The 18716-nt window shown below is 39.4% G+C and overlaps 1 protein-coding gene across 1 annotated transcript in view; it reads left to right on the forward strand.

Annotated features, from left to right (window-relative positions):
- The window catches only part of KCNQ3 (potassium voltage-gated channel, KQT-like subfamily, member 3), a 34601-nt gene extending 27513 nt beyond the window's left edge, over positions 1–7088 (forward strand). Inside the window, exons 11-14 of the mRNA XM_009084382.1 lie at positions 239–370; positions 2533–2631; positions 4493–4577; positions 5974–7088. Coding sequence (XP_009082630.1) covers positions 239–370; positions 2533–2631; positions 4493–4577; positions 5974–6711 — 1054 coding nt within the window. The 3' untranslated portion in view covers positions 6712–7088. The remainder of the gene's footprint in view (positions 1–238; positions 371–2532; positions 2632–4492; positions 4578–5973) is intronic.
- The last annotated feature ends 11628 nt before the right edge of the window (positions 7089–18716 follow it).

An 18716-nucleotide genomic window follows, 5' to 3' on the forward strand; every position in this document is an offset into this window, starting at 1 on the left:
ATGATTTTGTAGCTTTGAACCAATTGTTCTAGCATATTATTTATGAAAAGCCAACTATTATATATTTACAAATGTGGTATGATGTTAGAGAGTCTCTCTTTATATTTTTTGCCTTGTTTGAAGATAACATGTTCAATTTCCAAACACCCAGAGTATTCATCAATTATTTGATAAAACTGGAAATTATCATTATGGAATTTATATAATAAATTAACTTTTTGTTCTGTTCATTGTGCAGAATACTACAGTTTCGTCTCTATAAAAAAAAATTCAAGGAGACTTTGAGGCCTTATGATGTAAAGGATGTGATAGAGCAATACTCAGCAGGGCATCTTGATATGCTTTCTAGAATAAAATACCTTCAAGCAAGGTAAGAGTCTTTTGGTATATGGGGAAAATGTACAGCTTTTGCTGACAAAATGAAAGCATACTCTGCCTATTTGTGTACAAGGCCACCCAGAAGCAATGTCTTTGCATAGTGTAGCTGGTCCATAAGAAAAACTTTTCCCAAAGTTCTCTTCACCTGAGTGAAAGGGACCTATCTGAAAAAAACTGGAATCTCAGGCCTCTGTGACTGTTCAGGTGCAATCTGCCCCACAGCTGTTTCCTCACAGAAGAGGTTCAATGTGATCTGCTTTTGAGGAATGTCTACAAAACTCCGTGCTGCTCACATCCTGGGCCATGAGCACAGGTCAGAGCTTGAGGCCATAGTCTTGTCTGGGCCTGAGTGCACATGTGTGCATGTGTCTTTGTTCCATCTCAGTACAGCACTGTCCACCTTCCTTGAAGGTCCCAGTTACTCTGAACAGCAAAATGTCATGCAGACATCTTAATTTCCCTTAATTTCTCTCAAGAATGAGCTGAATGAGTACATTGCATGTTATGTACTTGAAAAAGACATGTCTGGTCCCTACCTCACCATTATTGCTCTAGAAGAGCTTCTCTCTTTAGTTATATACCAGAAAACACCATTGTTACTCTATAAAATGAGCTCTGCATCATACGAGCTTAGATTTCAATGCAGCAATATCTTTTTGAACTCAGGAAGTTGAGGAGGGTTCATGATATTAGAAATCTGCACCTATGGTGTGGTCTACATGCCTTATACTGGAGAGCTTTCCATTACCTCAAACTGAGGCATTATATGATTTTGGACAACAGAGCATCTCTCAGATACTCTTGTGACTCCTAGCAAAAGTACCTGACGTGATCTGGTCTATCTTATGTGGTGATTATGGCAGAACTTTGGGGGATGAAGTCATATTGTTGAGCCTCAGCTCTGTGATGTTTAGCTCAGCAATGCCATGCCCCAATATAAAGTATCACCAGTAGCAGAAGAACTGCAAAATTTGAACAGCCATGATGCATGTATACAGAGAAGACCTTTTTAGAGGTCTTTTAGAAAAAACACAATCCTGCAAAGCCTTGTGAGATTCCTCTTATAGTTACAGAGAACTAGTCAGCATAATTGTGCTTTATGGCCCCATTAAGCTCTGCTACAACCAGATGCATTCATGTGATCAGCTGCATCTCTCTTACTGTGCCACAAATTTTCTTCACTTGGGTGACTATATCTCCACTGATTGTAACCAGAATAAAACAGGGAGGTGAGTCCCACTCATTGAGCTTACAAATAGCAAGAAGCCATAGGAGTTTAATGAAATATGGACTGATGCCTCAGAAATGATTGGGGGCCCAGCCAATATCTAGCTGTCTTTGTGAGGTTTGCCTTGAGCTTTTTTAAGTTCCATTTTCAAAACTCCATGGGTCACTATGAATCCATGCAATGTACCTGCAGGGATTGTCTGATAACACAGATAACTGGTGTGTGGACAATTGCTGACTGATCCGTGGTCAGTTTGGGGTGTGGGCTGAATGAACAGAGACTCACTTGCATCTAAGCAGTTGGATATGCCAAATGAAAGAGCATTTTGATATTGTAAATAAGTGTAATTAAATGTGCCAGAACCTTCCAAGCAATCTTTTTGGTCTTGTGCCAAATAAAAAGTCAAGTAGGATTCCTTGTGAAACTTCATTTAAAGGTATGCTTTTCAAACCAAGAAAGTGATTAGTAAAGACAATATTGTTGACAATTAGACACAACAACTTTCAGAATGTCATTGGTTTATTAAGAATGTCAGGAATTCTACCTTTCACTGAATTCTAATTTTCATTATCCAGCACAAAACCTGATGAGTCTCCTGACATTTTTAAGAGCAGCTGCTATTGCAGTTTTTTTGACAATCGCACTATTTGGTTGCTTTGAAGGAACAGAAGTCATGTGTTTCAAATGTCAAAGTTTAGAAACAGTGAGATAGTGCATTACTTAATTGCCATTAAATTACCAGGTTATTGCAATTCAGTGTATTGACTATGGACTCAGACCAGAACAAACACATCATGACCCTCAATATATTGACAAATCAACATGTGCTTCCTTTAAGAATCTTTACTTCAGAGTTGCATAGCATATTCTGTCATGTGTAAGCATTTGGAGATGGACTTATGCAGTTGCACTTTTCTTTTTTTCAGAGTAGATATGATTTTTACACCTGGACCTCCATCTACTCCTAAGCATAAGAAATCACAAAAGGGAGGAGCTTTTTCTTACCCTTCGCAACAGTCTCCCAGGTGATTTTTTTTTTGCACTTAATGTTTAGCAGAGCCCAATACAGAAATAAAAAGTTAATTCATACCAATAAGCATGACCTTTATTCCTCCAGACAGTACACTGTTATCATAATGATGCTGAGAGGATATTTTGCTGTAAGATGTACAGGCTAAATGTTGAACCAGAAAGTCGGAGAGGATATTTTTCTGTAAGATATACAGGCTAAATGTTGAACCAGAAAGTCACTCACTTCCCTAAGAAAAATGTATGATTGAAATCTAAGCAATGGCTCTTAATTGTCTAGCTCAGCTTCTCCATGGCTTGTAAATGTGATTTTAAATTAAGTACATGCATTTGATTGCTCATGTACTGAATTTCTAACATTTGACTAGTAAACCTTTTAAATTAAATACATGCATTTCATTGCTCATGTGCTGAATTTCTAACATTTGACTAGTAAACCCACTTAAAAGCTGAATAAAAATTACCAATAGTTAGAAGGTAAACAAATTAGTTATCTTCCTGAAGTGAAAAAAGTTTCATTATAGCCCCCACCAAATGGCAAGCAGAGAGCTTTAGTGCTGCTGCTTTTAAACCAGTGATTGGTTAGAGTTACTCAAAATAAATTGTAATACCAAGTTTCTGGGTGTGAAAGTTGCAGCAAGTTATTGAATTCGTGCATTACTGGTAGCAAGAATTCAATAATAAATGACATTTCTTCTGTTGTTTACAACTATCAATCTGTCAATAAATACCCATGAAGAACCACACAAGACCATCAACAATCTGTCCCCAAAGCTGTTGTGGTTGCTCAGAACAAAAGCAGTCTTACAGAAAATACATTATCCCATCCAGTGAAAAATCTGAAACCATGCAAATGTGAAGACAGAGACCTAAGTATGTGGAGGAGGCAATGATCATTTGGGAAACAAAGCAGATTCCAAAAATTGAATGAGCCCATAGCACCAGTAACTCAACATGAAAAATCTGACATGTTTTAGTTATAGTTTCTCCTTTAGTAAGATATATTCACAGCTATATTTTTTATTTCATCAAAAAGAGATGAACTGGACCTGTTAAATCGAAAGTTTTAGAGTAGATTTGTTCCAAGCCATGTTAAAAAGCAAGTGCTTAGAAAATGTTTTTGTAGACTTTGACATAGGTTATGGAAAGACATAGATTCCTTTGGGGTTTGTTTGGAAGCCATTTGATAAAGGTTTGACTTGATCCTGACTATCCTAGGTGCCATGAAGTTATGAATCAAAACTCTTTAATTAGAGATCATCTTCTTACCTCCTGAAGTTGGTCCATCTGATAGACAGGCAGGAGGAAATTACATAGAAGAAAACTTATTTTGGAATCTGCTTTAAATCTCCAGGCCAGACTGTCTTGTCAGCATTGCCAGTCTCTGCCACTTACTATTTGGTTTAATGAAATTGAGAAAAAAAACACACTCATCCTCGAAACTCAGATTCAGTCTCCAAAGATGCTAATTATAAAGAATTAGATTTAAAAACACATGGCCAGCTGTAGACCCACTAACTACACTATCTCAATATTTTTCACAAACCTTAAATTATTCCATCAAGTCAGAGATTAATTTCAATTTAATTTGAAATTTTTTGCTTTTGTTTTCTCTTAATCTTTACCCTAATCTTGAACGCAAAAAAAATTTAAATTAAAAATCAAGAATACACTTTTTGAAAATGCATTATAAACACATAGGATAGACTTTCACTCCTGTTTGTAAGACAAGTACCTAAATGGATTTCAATGATGTATATGAATACATCACCAATGGTAATTGTGTTTTCTGATATAAGTTGCTTGCTGTAATGCAAAGAAACATTGAACACTAATAGAGTTATTCATTCTTTATAGAAATGATCCATATGTAGCCAAAGCATCTACAGCAGATACTGAAGACCAAAGTATGATGGGCAAATTTGTTAAAGTTGAACGACAGGTATGTAATTTTATGACAATGATGGAGGCTGAGGAGCTTGTACAGAAATGCCAGAGCTGACGTAAATTCTGAATGAGCCTTTGGCTGACCCAGGCAGCATTGTACTGTTGGTGATCAAAACTCACAGAGATCTTGTACTAATGGACACAAAACTATGCTGTTCATTTTTCTTTAAAGAATTTACTTAACTTGGAATTGTGTGTTTTGAAACCTGTTCAATCAATATCCTTACATATGGCAGAAGATCCTAACCATGGTTTTCAATAGGGATGTTTTCATTCCCTTACACTCCTGACATGGTTTAACCCCAGGCAGCAGCAAAGCCCCACACAGCTGCTTGCTCACTCTCCCACCAGTGAGATGGGAGAGAGAATCAGAAGAGTGAAGGCTTAAAAGATCATGGGTCAAGATAAAGGCAGTTTAATAGAGAAAGAAAAGCCATGCACACACAAGCAAAGCAAAACAAGAAATTAATTCACTGCTTCCCATGGACAGGCAGGTGTTCAGCCATCTCCAGGAAAGCAGGGCTTCAGCATGGGTGATGGTTGCTCTGTAAGGCAAATGTCATAATGAACGTCCCTCCCTCTTTCCCCCTCCTCTTTCAGCTTTTATATCTGAGCTGACATCATATGGTATGAAATATTCCTTTGGTCAGTTTGTGTCAGCTGGCCTAGTTGTCTCCTCTCCCAGGATCTTGCCCACCCCCAGCTACTAATGGGAGCTGAGATGTTGAGGGACAGCACTGATGCTGTGCCAGTCCTGCTCAGTGGTAACCAAATCCCTGGTGTGTTATCTACACCTTTCTAGCTACCAATATAAAGCACAGCACTGTGAGCTCCCTCTCAGCTAGACCCAACACAGCTCCATACTCATCACATCTAGTGTTCTGTTGTGAACAGTCTGTTCTTCTGCAGGCTCTGGCACTCAAAAGCATTGCCCCCAAAGGTACTTTTAGGTCCTAGCAGAAGAGAAAGGAAATTAGTTCTGATATTTAACCCTGATGTTATGGGACTATTAAGAGTTAGACAATAGGTCTCTATGCAAAGGTAATTCCATCTGTTATATTTTGGTAATAGCTATTTACCATATGGTATCAAGACTTTGTCATAATATTATAGACTGCTGTTGGATACTGGACTATTAAATATCCAGCAACACTAAGAATTTTTTGGCACAGTTCATAGGGGCAAGTCTTCTTGTTCTGAGGCAGTTAAACAATAAGCTGGCATCTATTGCAGCCCAGCTTCTGAGGGAAAGTCATGATTACCCTATAATTACCTTCATGACCAATAAAGATGGCAGCACACCATCGCAGGGAGAAGTGCACATATGGAAGTATGGACTCTTTTGCTGAACAACTGACTTGAGACAATATCATGACATTGATATTTTTCAGGTTAATGACATGGGGAAGAAACTGGATTTTCTTGTTGATATGCATATGCATCATATGGAACAGCTGCAAATACAAGTCGCTGAGATAAGTCCATTGAAAGAAACTGCTTCTCCTGCAAAGGAGAAGAGAGAAGAAAACAAATATTCTGAATTAAAAACAATAATATATAAATACACTGAGCAGTGTGCTCGCGAAACTCCTTACAACTTCCAGCAGGTTCCAGTCAACAAAGTCAGTCCTTATGGTTTCTCAGCACGTGGTCATATGACTCATTCACAGCCTTTATCAATAGGTGGGCAAAACTCTGGCAAAATGCAAGCCACAACCTCCTCAACTTCATATGCAGAAAGGCCAACAGTTTTGCCTATATTTACGTTAGTGGACTCCCAGGTTAGCTACCACTCGCAAGGAGACCTACAAAGCCCTTACTCAGATAAGGTGTCTCCAAGGCAGAGAAGAAGCTTAACGAGAGACAGTGATACTCCGTTGTCCCTTCTCTCCGTCAACCATGAGGAACTCGAGCGCTCCCCAAGTGGCTTCAGTATTTCCCAAGAGAGAGACGACTTTCCGTTTGGCCCCAATGGGGGATCGGCATGGATGAGAGAGAAACGCTACCTAGCAGAGGGGGAAACAGACACAGACACAGACCCTTTTACACCAAGTGGCTCCATGCCTCTGTCTTCTACAGGAGATGGGATTTCAGATTCAATATGGACCCCTTCAAACAAGCCAGTTTAAAAGTGTGTGTGTGGGCGGTCACTGGTTGACTTCTCCGTGTAATGTAAGCATACTTTGTATATCTCACTTACTCTACACCCAAAGCTTACTAGTTCAAAACACCAATGGCTGCATAAGATGCATGTGATATTAGTGGTAGTCATTCTGCACCATTTCATACAATTTACTAATGCAGTTTTTTTCATGCTACCAAAACTAAGGAGCTTAGTTTTGAGCATGGTTTGCATGACTTTACCCTATATAAATGGTACAGCTGATTTCTTCTATGATACATATCTATCTCTTCAATACAACAATGGTGAATTGATACCAGGCAAGATATGGTGGTCCTTGCTACATTTTGCAAACAGAGCAGCAAAGTAAAAATCTTTTCAGGAGCAATATCCCTTTGTGGAAACATAATGTCTGAATAATTGTCCAGTATAAGGAAATTAGTCTCTAACCAACCTAACCAAGAACTTCTAATATCAAAAGCAGGGAAAAAGCTGAGTCAAAGTATGACCTTATTGAAATGGTTTTGTGAAGAAAATGTTTCTCATGTGATCTCTTACATAGTTACCCCTGAAATACAATATCGAAATGAAATCAAGGCTAGAACTTTAAATCATCAAGCCACCTCCTGAGATTGATCAGGGGTATTCATCTATTTTAAAATAAAAGTATAAATCCCTCAAATTACCTTCAAAATCTTCACTTGTGTTTATAAAATTACTCAAAGCATGATTACAATGCTATTTTATAGACATTTTTTTCCGAAGTCCATTGGCTACTTATGGGGCCAAATTTTCTTTCTGTTCCAAAAGCAAAATTGTTGAGTGTCTGAGATTGATCAGGGGTATTCATCTATTTTAAAATAAAAGTATAAATCCCTCAAATTACCTTCAAAATCTTCACTTGTGTTTATAAAATTACTCAAAGCATGATTACAATGCTATTTTATAGACATTTTTTTCCGAAGTCCATTGGCTACTTATGGGGCCAAATTTTCTTTCTGTTCCAAAAGCAAAATTGTTGAGTGTAGTGTATTATTGACTTACATGCTGCTAAGAAAGATGCATAATGTAACTCTGCCTCAGTTTCCTAAGCTGTTAATTGAAAGTTATACTTCTGTAGATATACACAGGTTGTAAGGCTCAATTCACTAGTATTTGCCAAGTGCTTTGAGCTCCTTGTATGTGCAGAATATTACTATTCTGTTTCCTGTGAGTCCCACAGTGTGGGATGCTGCCAGTTTCTGTTTCTCTCTGTTTACTGTTTCTCTTGGAAATTGACTGCTCCAAATCCATGAACGTGTGCCATATTTAAGATCAATGTATGAATAAATAAACACCATTTTTGTCACCTGTCCCTGAGCAACAGAGGGATAAATATGCTTCCTAGGCCTCAACCAAATACATTTTCATGGAAATCGGATACTATATTGAGGGGGAGCAGGAAAATCTTTCAACCCACTGGGAAGAAATTAGTCAAAGATCTCACCACTACAGTGGGAATGTAGTAACTATAAAGCTAGTGAAATTAGCGTATTCGAAAGGCTATGCAGGTCTCACCTGGTGTCAATCCAGGTGTCCATGATGTAAAGCTAGTGAAATGAGCGTATTCAAAAGGCTATGCAGGTCTTACCTGGTGTCAATCCAGGTGTCCATGAAATAGCCTCCATTTGATGTCAAGTTTGATGGCTGTACACTCTTTACAGCTGTTGGGAAATGAAGCAGTACAGTCAGAGAGCACAAGGTACAAGAACCAAGGCACATGGCAGCTTCAGGATGAGACAGATCTCACCTTTAACCAAGTTATCTACAATGACCAAATTTCTACCAACTTCAAAGAGAGCAGTGGGTTACTTGCTCAGATGTCAGATGACTAGACACAGTCAGTGGGAAGGCTCTTACCTCTACCCCACTGATCAAAGGTGGCCCCTCTGCCATAGCTCATGCCCACCTCCCCTTGAGAATGATCCCTGTCACTCCACACAATGACTTCCCCCCCATGGCCAGAGCACTGACCAACAAAGACACAAGGATTTGGCCCATGTAAGATGTTAGAAAGTGAACTTTCTGTAGTGACTTCTTGTATTATACTGCAGCTGCACAACTGAGCATTCTTGGCACATCTGATCAGAGCACAAGAACATTTTACTGGGCTTCCCAGTACTTACTGGGTATTGCACAGCTGTGGATAGAGTTTGCTTCAATGGAGGATACTTTGTTGGGTTTTGCACACCATAGTAAACTTCATGTTTAATTGCTTGGTATCACTGACATCTCATAACAGTTATTCCATCCAGGGAGCTTCTGCTCTTTTCCAAATGTAGGCATTGCCTTTATCTTCACTGTTTATTCTCTATTGGAAATGACATCTAAAGGATTAGGATCTTCTTACTTCATCTGCTTCTCAGCTAAATCATGATGCATCCTTCTTGGATGGATCTCCATGGAGAACAAATTGCTGTTGTTACTGGAGTAAATAATGCAGGCCAGTTACAGCCTTTGAAGACTGGGCTGAGCCCATGGAACTGTTCTGAGGCCAGTAACTATGATGACATGAGGCACAATTTTAGTAATTACTTAGTTGACAAAATAGGCATTGACCTGAAAGCTAATATGTCTTTGGTGCAGTTTTGTGGCTAAATTTGCAGAGAATAAAGCTAACTGACAAAAGTGTAATTCATTGTATTTTTGGCATATTGATAAGAATTCTTTGGCCATCACTGATTCATGGAAATACCTGTGTTGCACCTGCTGCAGGCTTTCTGATACAGTAATGCAGATGTGGCAGCTTGTGAGATTTAACCCTCACATGACGAATGAAAAAGAATGGAAACTGATTTTAACATTGCTACAGTTCTGAAATTGGTGTAAGTATATGCTATACAAACCTACTTCACTTTTTTTGTATGTCAAGGGCCTGTTATTCCTACTGATTTCATTTGAGTTTGGTCCTTCTTAAGAAGCTTCCTAGACCTGAGCAATCAAAAATCAAGGCAGCCAAAAAGCAGGTGCAAGCTGAGAAATTTGTTTGTGACTGTCTTTGACAGTGGCTATGCCATGCAGTTCCCTGTCCAATTCCCACTTAAATTCTTCAGTTCAGGTTTCTATTCTCTGCCATGCCAGGTGATATAAAAGTAATCTCTTCTCAGTATTAAACCTGGCTGAAAATCCATAAATCACCTCATTATAAAGGTATATCCAAGCACGGGCAGAGACTTGGATGAGTCTTCACCTGCACACAGAGTTCAGCCCAGAAAAGCAGGATTTGGGTTGCCCTGCAGTGTGTACACTTAGCAGCTGAACTGCCTTTATGTTAGTGTTTTCTATGGTCTGCAATCACCAATTTGCTATAGCAGCTTAAAGGTACCAGATCAGGTATTTGTAGCCACATCATGAAATACTTAATGATGTGCTAAATGGCCAGACAAGGTCTGGGTCTTCTTAAAAAGCACTGGTGGTAAATTCAGCAAGACCCTCTGCAGTCAACATCTGCGGATCCTGTGGAGGAGACCCAAGAAATGGGACAAGGAAGATCTGATCAGCTTATTTCTATGTTTATTTTTTCCTACACACTTCTTTGCACTGAAACCAGTCACTGCTCTGTTTGGCAGGATGATGTGCTTAGTAGCTCTCTGCCCTCTGCATTACCTGGGTTATAGGGTGTGCATAAGTTCTGCTGTCTGTGCTGACAACAGATACATGTCAAGGTGCCACCAGCAAGCTGAGATCTGGACACTATCCTTGACAGGGATGTGCATCCAAATTTCATCAGACTCCAGTTCAGGCTGAGTCTAGGAAGTGCATCCACCTTGGAACTGTAGTTTATGTGCCTGGCATAGATACTGGACAAGACAAAATAAACTATGTGTGACCTGGGTAACATTTAGAAGTTTGGGACTTGTTTCACATACAAGGAATCATTATTCACAGTTTAATTTGAGAGAGGTATATTAGTCAATAATAATCTTCATAATAGGAACGAGTTAGATTTGTGTCTTCCATTTCTGTGTGATATTTAAGTTTAACAGCTATCAACTCTGGTCAGATCTTCCTAGCACCTTGACTGATGCTGACATGTTGTTTACATGGAGTTAACATTAAAGAGAATTAACCACTGGAATCCACTCAACTCATTTCAGGCCCTGAGATATTTTTCATAATCAGAAAGTGTGGAGCTTTCCTCTGCTCTCCTTGAAGTCAGTTAGAAACCTTCTCAGATTGATGTGCTGGGAGCAGGACTGGGTCCTAATCTGCCTTTATTTATGAATTTTCTTTGTGAAAGACAGCACTGATCTGGAGATGTTTTTCTTGGCTACATTTTTACAGTGATTTTCAATCCCTAACAAATGCCATTCGTCTGGAAGTTTTTTAAAAGGTAAATCTTTGTTTACATTGTGTGTCTCTCTTTGCAGCATTATTATCAGTCAAGCTTCACACTACAGATTCAAACTGAGACTATTTGATTAAAGCAGAAGTGAATGTTTAGTTGAGTATGCAGGTATAGAAAATTTGCTTTATGCTCTATTTAAGGAGTTGGTACTTAAAAAAAAAATAAAAATCTAGTCTGGTAATGGCTGTTGTCCTTGCCTTGGCTTTTCCCTGCACTGCATTAATCAGTCTGGTTCCTATCAAAATAAAAGGGAATTCAACATGTGGAGAGATTGATTTAAAAGTCCCTAAACTGACTTTGGCTATATTTGCTCTGGTTTTATCTGTAACTTTGCTGCATTGTTAGGGTTCAGAGTGGAAGTAGTTTAAAATTTTTCTACTTCAAATTGAGGCAACTAAACCCCACCTGAATCTGGCGTGGCAGGGCTGCTGCCTTGTGGCCTTCAGGCAAGCACCAAGGTCCAACCAGTTTGCAAGATCACAGCCTAGAGCAATCAGAAAATGTAGATTAAGGAGCAAATTCAGCCCTGCTGGGAGCCCAGTGGGTGCAGAGGTGTCACATCTGCTTCTGTAAGAACTGAATTTGTCCTGATTACCACAGAGCACATGAGAAAGAGCTGAATCCTGATTCCTTCCACCCCACAGTCCCCACCACTAAGCTTTAGGTGCCTAAGAGCCGAAATTTTCTACAGCACCTCACGAGTTTGGTGAGCTATTACTTTTTCAGGAGCCCATCTTAATGTGGGTGTTCAGTTTTGAAGATCATTTTCAGAGGTGCAGAGGGCAAAGGGACCATTTTCAAGTGTTTATAGCTGGGCACTGTGGGAATGAAGATCCTGGGTATCACTTTTGCTGCTGATTATTTAGGCTGTAAGATTTGATCCTTCCCAATTCAGCTCTGAGTAGCTTCCCTCTGAAGTTAAGTGAAGCAAAATACTGGAAGTGGGGTCCTATTTCCATCCTCAAGAACATGCTGAGACTGAAGGTTACATAGCCAACTGCATTTTGTTTTCTAGTTATGGCATCTTATTATTACTAGTATTTGTGCCTTGCTCACTGAAATTTTCTCCATGCTACAAAGATGCTTTTCAGATTCTGGCTGACAAGGGAACACAACTTTTATACAAGTGGCCTTTAGTGCTCTTTATAATATTATTTATTGTAATTTTTAAACTGTATGTGTAATTTCTATTCTGGCACTGTCCAATATTTGAACAACTTTAATATGTTTATTTCAATATATTATGCAAACAATACTTCTTAACTGATTTTTTTATGTTCTGTCTTTAAAAACTGCACCACTTATTAATAAATAGAAATTTCAATTATGATGTGGATGAATTTATTTTCATTTGAATCATGATATATTCACACATATTCAATGAACACCATGTCAAATGTGACACAACAGAGGCATTGGCAAAGACCCTTTAGACTTCATCTAGACAGGACTAAACTCTCAGCTACAAGTAGGTTTTGTCTGCCTTCCACAGCTAGTCCTGTTGTAATACAACACACACAGCCCATTATTTGTGACTTCTTTTGATTTAGTGGCCAGGAAACTTATATGGCTTTGATCATATGGGAGGGGAATGAAAACTGGGAAAAATATATTCATATTGGATGCATTAATGTGCTAAAATGTTCTAAAATTGCACACCAAGTATATAGACAACACAATGATGGCACAAGACTGCTCAGACTATCCTCTGCAGGGAATTTGCCTGAGTTCTGTCCCTCACTCTGTTCCTGCATTTTTGTGTGGTCTTATGTTTGAATGAGACAGGAAGAGAAACATCTCTTTCCAAAAATGTAGCTAGGCCCAGTCAGGAAATTTTAAGACATTCCCCATGGCTTGACCTGCATGGCTCTCACCAAGGAACCAGCTCTGTTCAACACTTGAAATACAACCCAAAGTAATGTTTTTAAACTTTTTTTGTGGTAGGTAAAATATTATTCAGCAGATAGTCAGTGTCTTATCCCACTTCTTCTGATCTAGTGAGGAGGTGTCCCTGTCTATGGCAGGGGGTTGGGAGTAGATGATCTGTAAGGTCCATTCCAACCCCTAAATTCTATGATTCTACAATTCCATGATTCCCTATCACTGTAAATTAGGAATAAGTCAAAAATCGTTAAGTACTGCAACATCAAGTTGTGGTGCTTTTGAGTTTCTTTGTTTTTAAATGAACCTATTTAAATAAAAAATAATTAATAAATTGGATGAGTGACTGGTTCTTACAGCCAAGTTCTATAATGTTTTTTCCAAAGATTGACAGAATATTTTTTTTTTAATAGTGCACCAGAGTGTGGAATTCTGAATCTCTTGGGTTCAATTTTCCACACAGCTCTAAAGACTATGTACAACACTAGCATTTCTTTATTCTCTACATTTCTTTCAAAGCAAACACAAAGGTACTGCAAAAGTCTTCACATTTACAGACAATATTACCCTGCATTATCATTACTGACTTAGCAGTGAATATCCCAGCTTGAACTGAAGAGCAGCAGCACAGCAGGCTGTAACAGAAAATTGCATTTAAATGTAAGAGAAATTACATTTAAATGAGTATTTCACAGACACTATAGGTGAAACACTCAGCTTTTGTTCACCTGCACTGAAATATTTTGCATTAAAAGCTCCCCTTGGCTGGCACCCAAATATAGAAGCCTGACAGATCACTAGATTTCAGTAAGGCACTGTGTCTGGTCTTTCAGGAAATGAATTCTAAAATGGGAACGAGATGTGATACCTATCCTCAGACAAAGCCCTGCTTATATCCAGGGAGTTTTTTTCTCCTGGAGGCCATGCTTACATCCATATGGGACTTCTGAGGTTGTATACAATTGTCTCCTGTCTAAGCAAAATGCAACTTAGTCTTAACAGTTTAGAAAGGGTAAATACTGATATATCCATTACGACTCAAGCAAAACTGTCAGGAGTGGACGTTTCTTGGTGTATCCTTTGCCCTCTTCTCAGGATGCTTTGATTTTTAAGACTTGCCAGGGTAAACTGGTTGGTGGGTTGACATGGAGAATCCTTTCAGATCACAGGGATGGGATGGAGTCAGGAAAGCCAAGTCCCATGGCACAGAGCAGCAGGAGAGCTACACTGCCTTTAAAGAAATTGTCCTCCTCAGTGGTGATGACTGGTGGCCTCGTGGGCTTGGGACAGCACCACAGGTTTTCTCCTGCTTCCTTGTGTCAGATGCAGATGGTCAGCAGAATATAGACAGGGTTTCATGAAAGAAGATGTAATATGTGCTATGAATTTTTTAGTGGATTTGATGGGACCAGTTACATGTCTGACACATATCCTAGCAGAAATAAAAATGCTGGATAAGTCATTAAATATTCTTCCAAGTAAGTTCTTGACTGCTGCAATTTCTCTATATCTAAACTTTATGGGGCTCTATATTACAAATGCAGAGTGATTACAAAATAACATGTTTGGAAGACCTAGAGGAGCAGTGCACAGTGTTGTGTGGGTCTATAAAAATCTCGTGGGATGTATCTAACATACAGATAAGAAAACCACCAGGACTTCATGCCTCTTGTCTCTACATATTTTCACAATTTCCATGGCTCTTTTTTTTTTTTCTAATTTCTCTCCTTCTTCTCCCTCAAGAATGTGCCTGAATTCATGGAAGATTTACAGTGCCAGAGGCTTCAAAGGAAATGCGAAATGAAAGTAATCACTACTTTAGACAAACAAATATACAAAACATTCTTACTGAAAACCATAAAGTGAATGTTTGTAGAGTTTAATGCTCATTCTTTTCAGGAATTTCTGTGGTGTTGCTACCAATCTTAGCAAAGTAATTATAACAAAGATTAAAGAAAATAATGTTACAAAGGGAAGGAATTATTTACAATCCTAAATACATTTTTGGACAAGGAAATAAGTTCTATAAATGGTAATAAATACATGTTTATATATATAACTATACATTTGTAGTTCAACAAGGCCAAGTGCCAGGTCCTGTAAAGAAAATAATGTTACAAAGAGAAGGAATTATTTACAATCTTAAATACATTTTTGGACAAAGGAAATAAGTTCTATAAATGGGAATAAATACATGTTTGTAGATATAACTATACATTTGTAGCTCAACAAGGCCAAGTGCCAGGTCCTGCACTTGGGTCACAACCAGCCCTTGCAGCACTGCAGGCTTGGGGCAGAGTGGCTGGAAAACTGCTCAGCGGAAAAGGACCTGGGGATGATGGTTGACAGAGGCTGAACATGAGCCAGCAGTGTGCTCAGGTGGCCAAGAAGGCCAATGTCACCCTGGCCTGGATCAGGAACAGTGTTACCAGCAGGACCAGGGCAGTGATCATCCTCCTGTACTCAGCACTGGTGAGGCTGCACCTTGAACCCTGTGTTCAGGTCTGGGACCCTCACTACAAGAAAGTTATTGAGGTGCTGGAGCATGTGCAGAGACAGGCAATGGAGCTGGTGAAGGGCCTGGAGCACAAGTCTTATGAGGAGCAGCTGAGGGAGCTGGGGTTGTTTAGCCTGGAGAAGAGGAGGCTCAGGGGAGACCTTCTCGCCTGGTGAGGTCACACCTCGAACACTGTGTCCAGTTTTGGGCCCCTCCCTACAAGACACTGAGGTGCAGGAGTGAGTCCAGAGAAGGGCAATGAAGGGAGAATAAGTCTTATGAGGAGTGGCTGAGGGACCTGGGGGTGTTTACCTTGGAGAAAAGGAAGTTCAGGGAAGAGCTCATCGCTTTCTACAACTCCCTGAAAGGAGGTTATTAGGAACAATGTCTTCACTGAATGAATTGTCAGGCACTGGAACAATCTGCTCAGGGAATTGGTGGAACTACCATCCCCAGAAGTACTTAAAAAATGTGTAAATGTAGCCCTTGGGGACATGGTTTAGTGGTGGAACTGGCAGTGCTGTGTTAATGGTTGGACTTAATGATCTTAGAGGTCTTTTCCAACCTTAGTGATTCTATGGTTCTATAAATAATTTTTCTTTTAAGAGATGAAATGTTATTCTTCTAAAAAAAGATTGACAAAAATCCACATTATTACATTTAGAGAATTGTCCTTAATGGACCGAGTGTAAAAAGAAATAAAACAATATTACTAACATGCAAAAATTAAATTCAGATGAAAAGAAATTTTATAGAGTTAGCTAATTTCTTAATCAAATGAACTAAATATCTTGCAAAGTTGTAAGGGCAGAGGACTAACAGAGAAGTGTTGAACTGCACTCAGGCTTTTGCAGAACAAATGGAATTTACACAATTGATACTTTTCTAAACAAAGTTTATTAAACAATTACTGAAATGTGCTTCCATGAAAGCATTTGCTACAGTATAATGAAATGTAACTGAAAATAAAACCTCAGTCCTCTGGAGTAAGCTTGGATTAAGTTTTTTTCTTTGTTCTCTATTTAAAAACAGCTTTTCCTTCTCTATTGCATGTCAGCATTTGATGAGAGAGACACACAGCAGGATATGTGTTTTCCTACTAGGCATGTAAGACAGGTTTGAAAACTGCTTTGGGTGCTACAGCACTCCCAGTACCACAGCTCATCTTTTAGGGCACAGATGGTTCTCACTCCAGCCAGGGCAGAGGGTCCTACCTGAGGACACTGGCAGAGTGTGACAGAGTGGATGGGAGGGGATGTTGGTGGCAATGCTGGCTCAGGTCAGAAGAACATATGGCTGGAGCCCTTCAGTCATTCACACATATTGCAATTGCTATGTAGAAACGTGTGGTTTTAAACATGTTTAAAGGTCTAAGAAAAAGCCAGAAGGAAGAAGCAGTGCATTGCTTTCATGCTGTGTTCTCAGCCCACAGAGAGATAAAGCACCAACATTCAGAATTTGTTTTCTCCCTCCTTACCAGAACATCATGCCATGCTGTCCTCTCCCAGAAAAATCACAGGCGCTTCCTTGAAAGTGTATTCATTAAAATTGCATTAGCAGGGACTTACCCTGCTTAACCTTCAGCAAATAAATGCATTTACTCAGCAATGTACATGAACTATTGTGCCTATACTGAGTTACTGAGAGACACTAAGAATATCTTATTTTCCTCTTCTGGATTTTGGGACACTAGTTATGGACAACAGTCCTGCCACACAAAGGGATGCTGGGAAAAGGAGGTGTGTAAAGACTATACTCCTGAGAAAGCTGGTTGCTCAGAGGGATGCTCTGAGTGAGAACACCGTGTAAAGACTATACTCCTGAGAAAGCAGGTTTCTCAGAGGGATGCTCTGAGTGAGAACACAGCATTGTCCCCAAGAGTCAAAGTTGGGGCTGAACAATAGCCCCTTCCCCGGTCACCTGAGCATCGCTCGGCAGCTGAGGAAAGTTAAAATTACAGAGTCCCAGGGTAAAGCACAGCATGAGGCAAAACCTGCTGAAAGTCTAATTATCCTCATAGCCAAACTTCAAACGGCTGGAACTGATCCCAGCACACACATTTTCCTGGCTATACCTGGGTTTGTCGGCTGTTACAGAGATGACTTTCATCCCAGCCTTCTTGATGTGATATTGAGCAACTGGTAATTAAGTCAGGAAAAGTAAGTCTTGTCAAAGGAAGGGTGTTTCTGTATCCCTCAAGCTGCAGCATTTAGTCAGAGTCATGAAAATTTTCCTTTTATCTCACCAGTAGATTCTACATGGAATAGAATAATTTTAGATGCAGTGACATCCCACTGGATGGGTTTGGGTTTTTTTGTGAAAGGCAGAGTGAAAGAAAACAAAGGTAAGATTGTGCATGCATGTGTACAAACATGGAAGCATCCTATTTACCAGCTACAGCTCTCTAAAATGTGGCTGCAGTTGCCTTCCAGTTTCTGAAGCTCTTGGGGAAGGCAGGATTGTCTGACTGACAGAGACATAGCCCAACCACACACACAACACGACTGCTAAACCATTTTTTATTTCATAAACCAACTGTGAATCCACTTATCTCTCATTTTATTCATTTCTACAAGGTTTTGAGTTATTTAACATGTTGAAATGTTCGATAGTTTATGATAAAATTACTGAATGGATGATCATTGGCTTTTAACAATGCTGCATCTAAACTCACTGATTTCAGAGGAATCACTCGCAGTCCACTGAAGTAAATGGGAGCAGAATTTCACCCACTGTTTCCAACAGTGATCATCTCTTGGATACTTCTAAACATCACTCAGCACCACTGACATTCCCATGTCATTGCTGTGACCAGATCTCTCTTCCTTCCTCATCACTAAACCATGATGCCAGGAAATTTTCTGTTTTAACTGTCATTATATTCCTTTTGAGGTTCCACACTTGACATACACGTCAGGTTTCATCTCTGTCCTCTTGACAATGTCCCTTATTTGAATTGAAGGATGGCTAAAGCTTTACCACAGGGGCTTACCCTTGCCTACCTCTCACCATCAAAGGTGGCATTGGCCCAATTGCAGTAAGATGAGCTGTTCCTTTAAAAGGGAAAAAAAAATCCTCCACAATTCAATTCTACTGCCAAAAGAAGCTTCCAATCCCCACCTGACCTGCCACAGAGCCTTTCCATGCGGGATTCAACAGGCACTTTGTGTGCTTATGATTGTGTTACATCTAGTTAGTCCTTCAGGGATTAGGATAACAATTTTCACAGGATTTTAAAGTAAGATTA

Source organism: Acanthisitta chloris, unplaced genomic scaffold (genome assembly GCF_000695815.1).
Source record: "Acanthisitta chloris isolate BGI_N310 unplaced genomic scaffold, ASM69581v1 scaffold10051, whole genome shotgun sequence".
Taxonomy (NCBI): Eukaryota; Metazoa; Chordata; class Aves; order Passeriformes; family Acanthisittidae; genus Acanthisitta; species Acanthisitta chloris.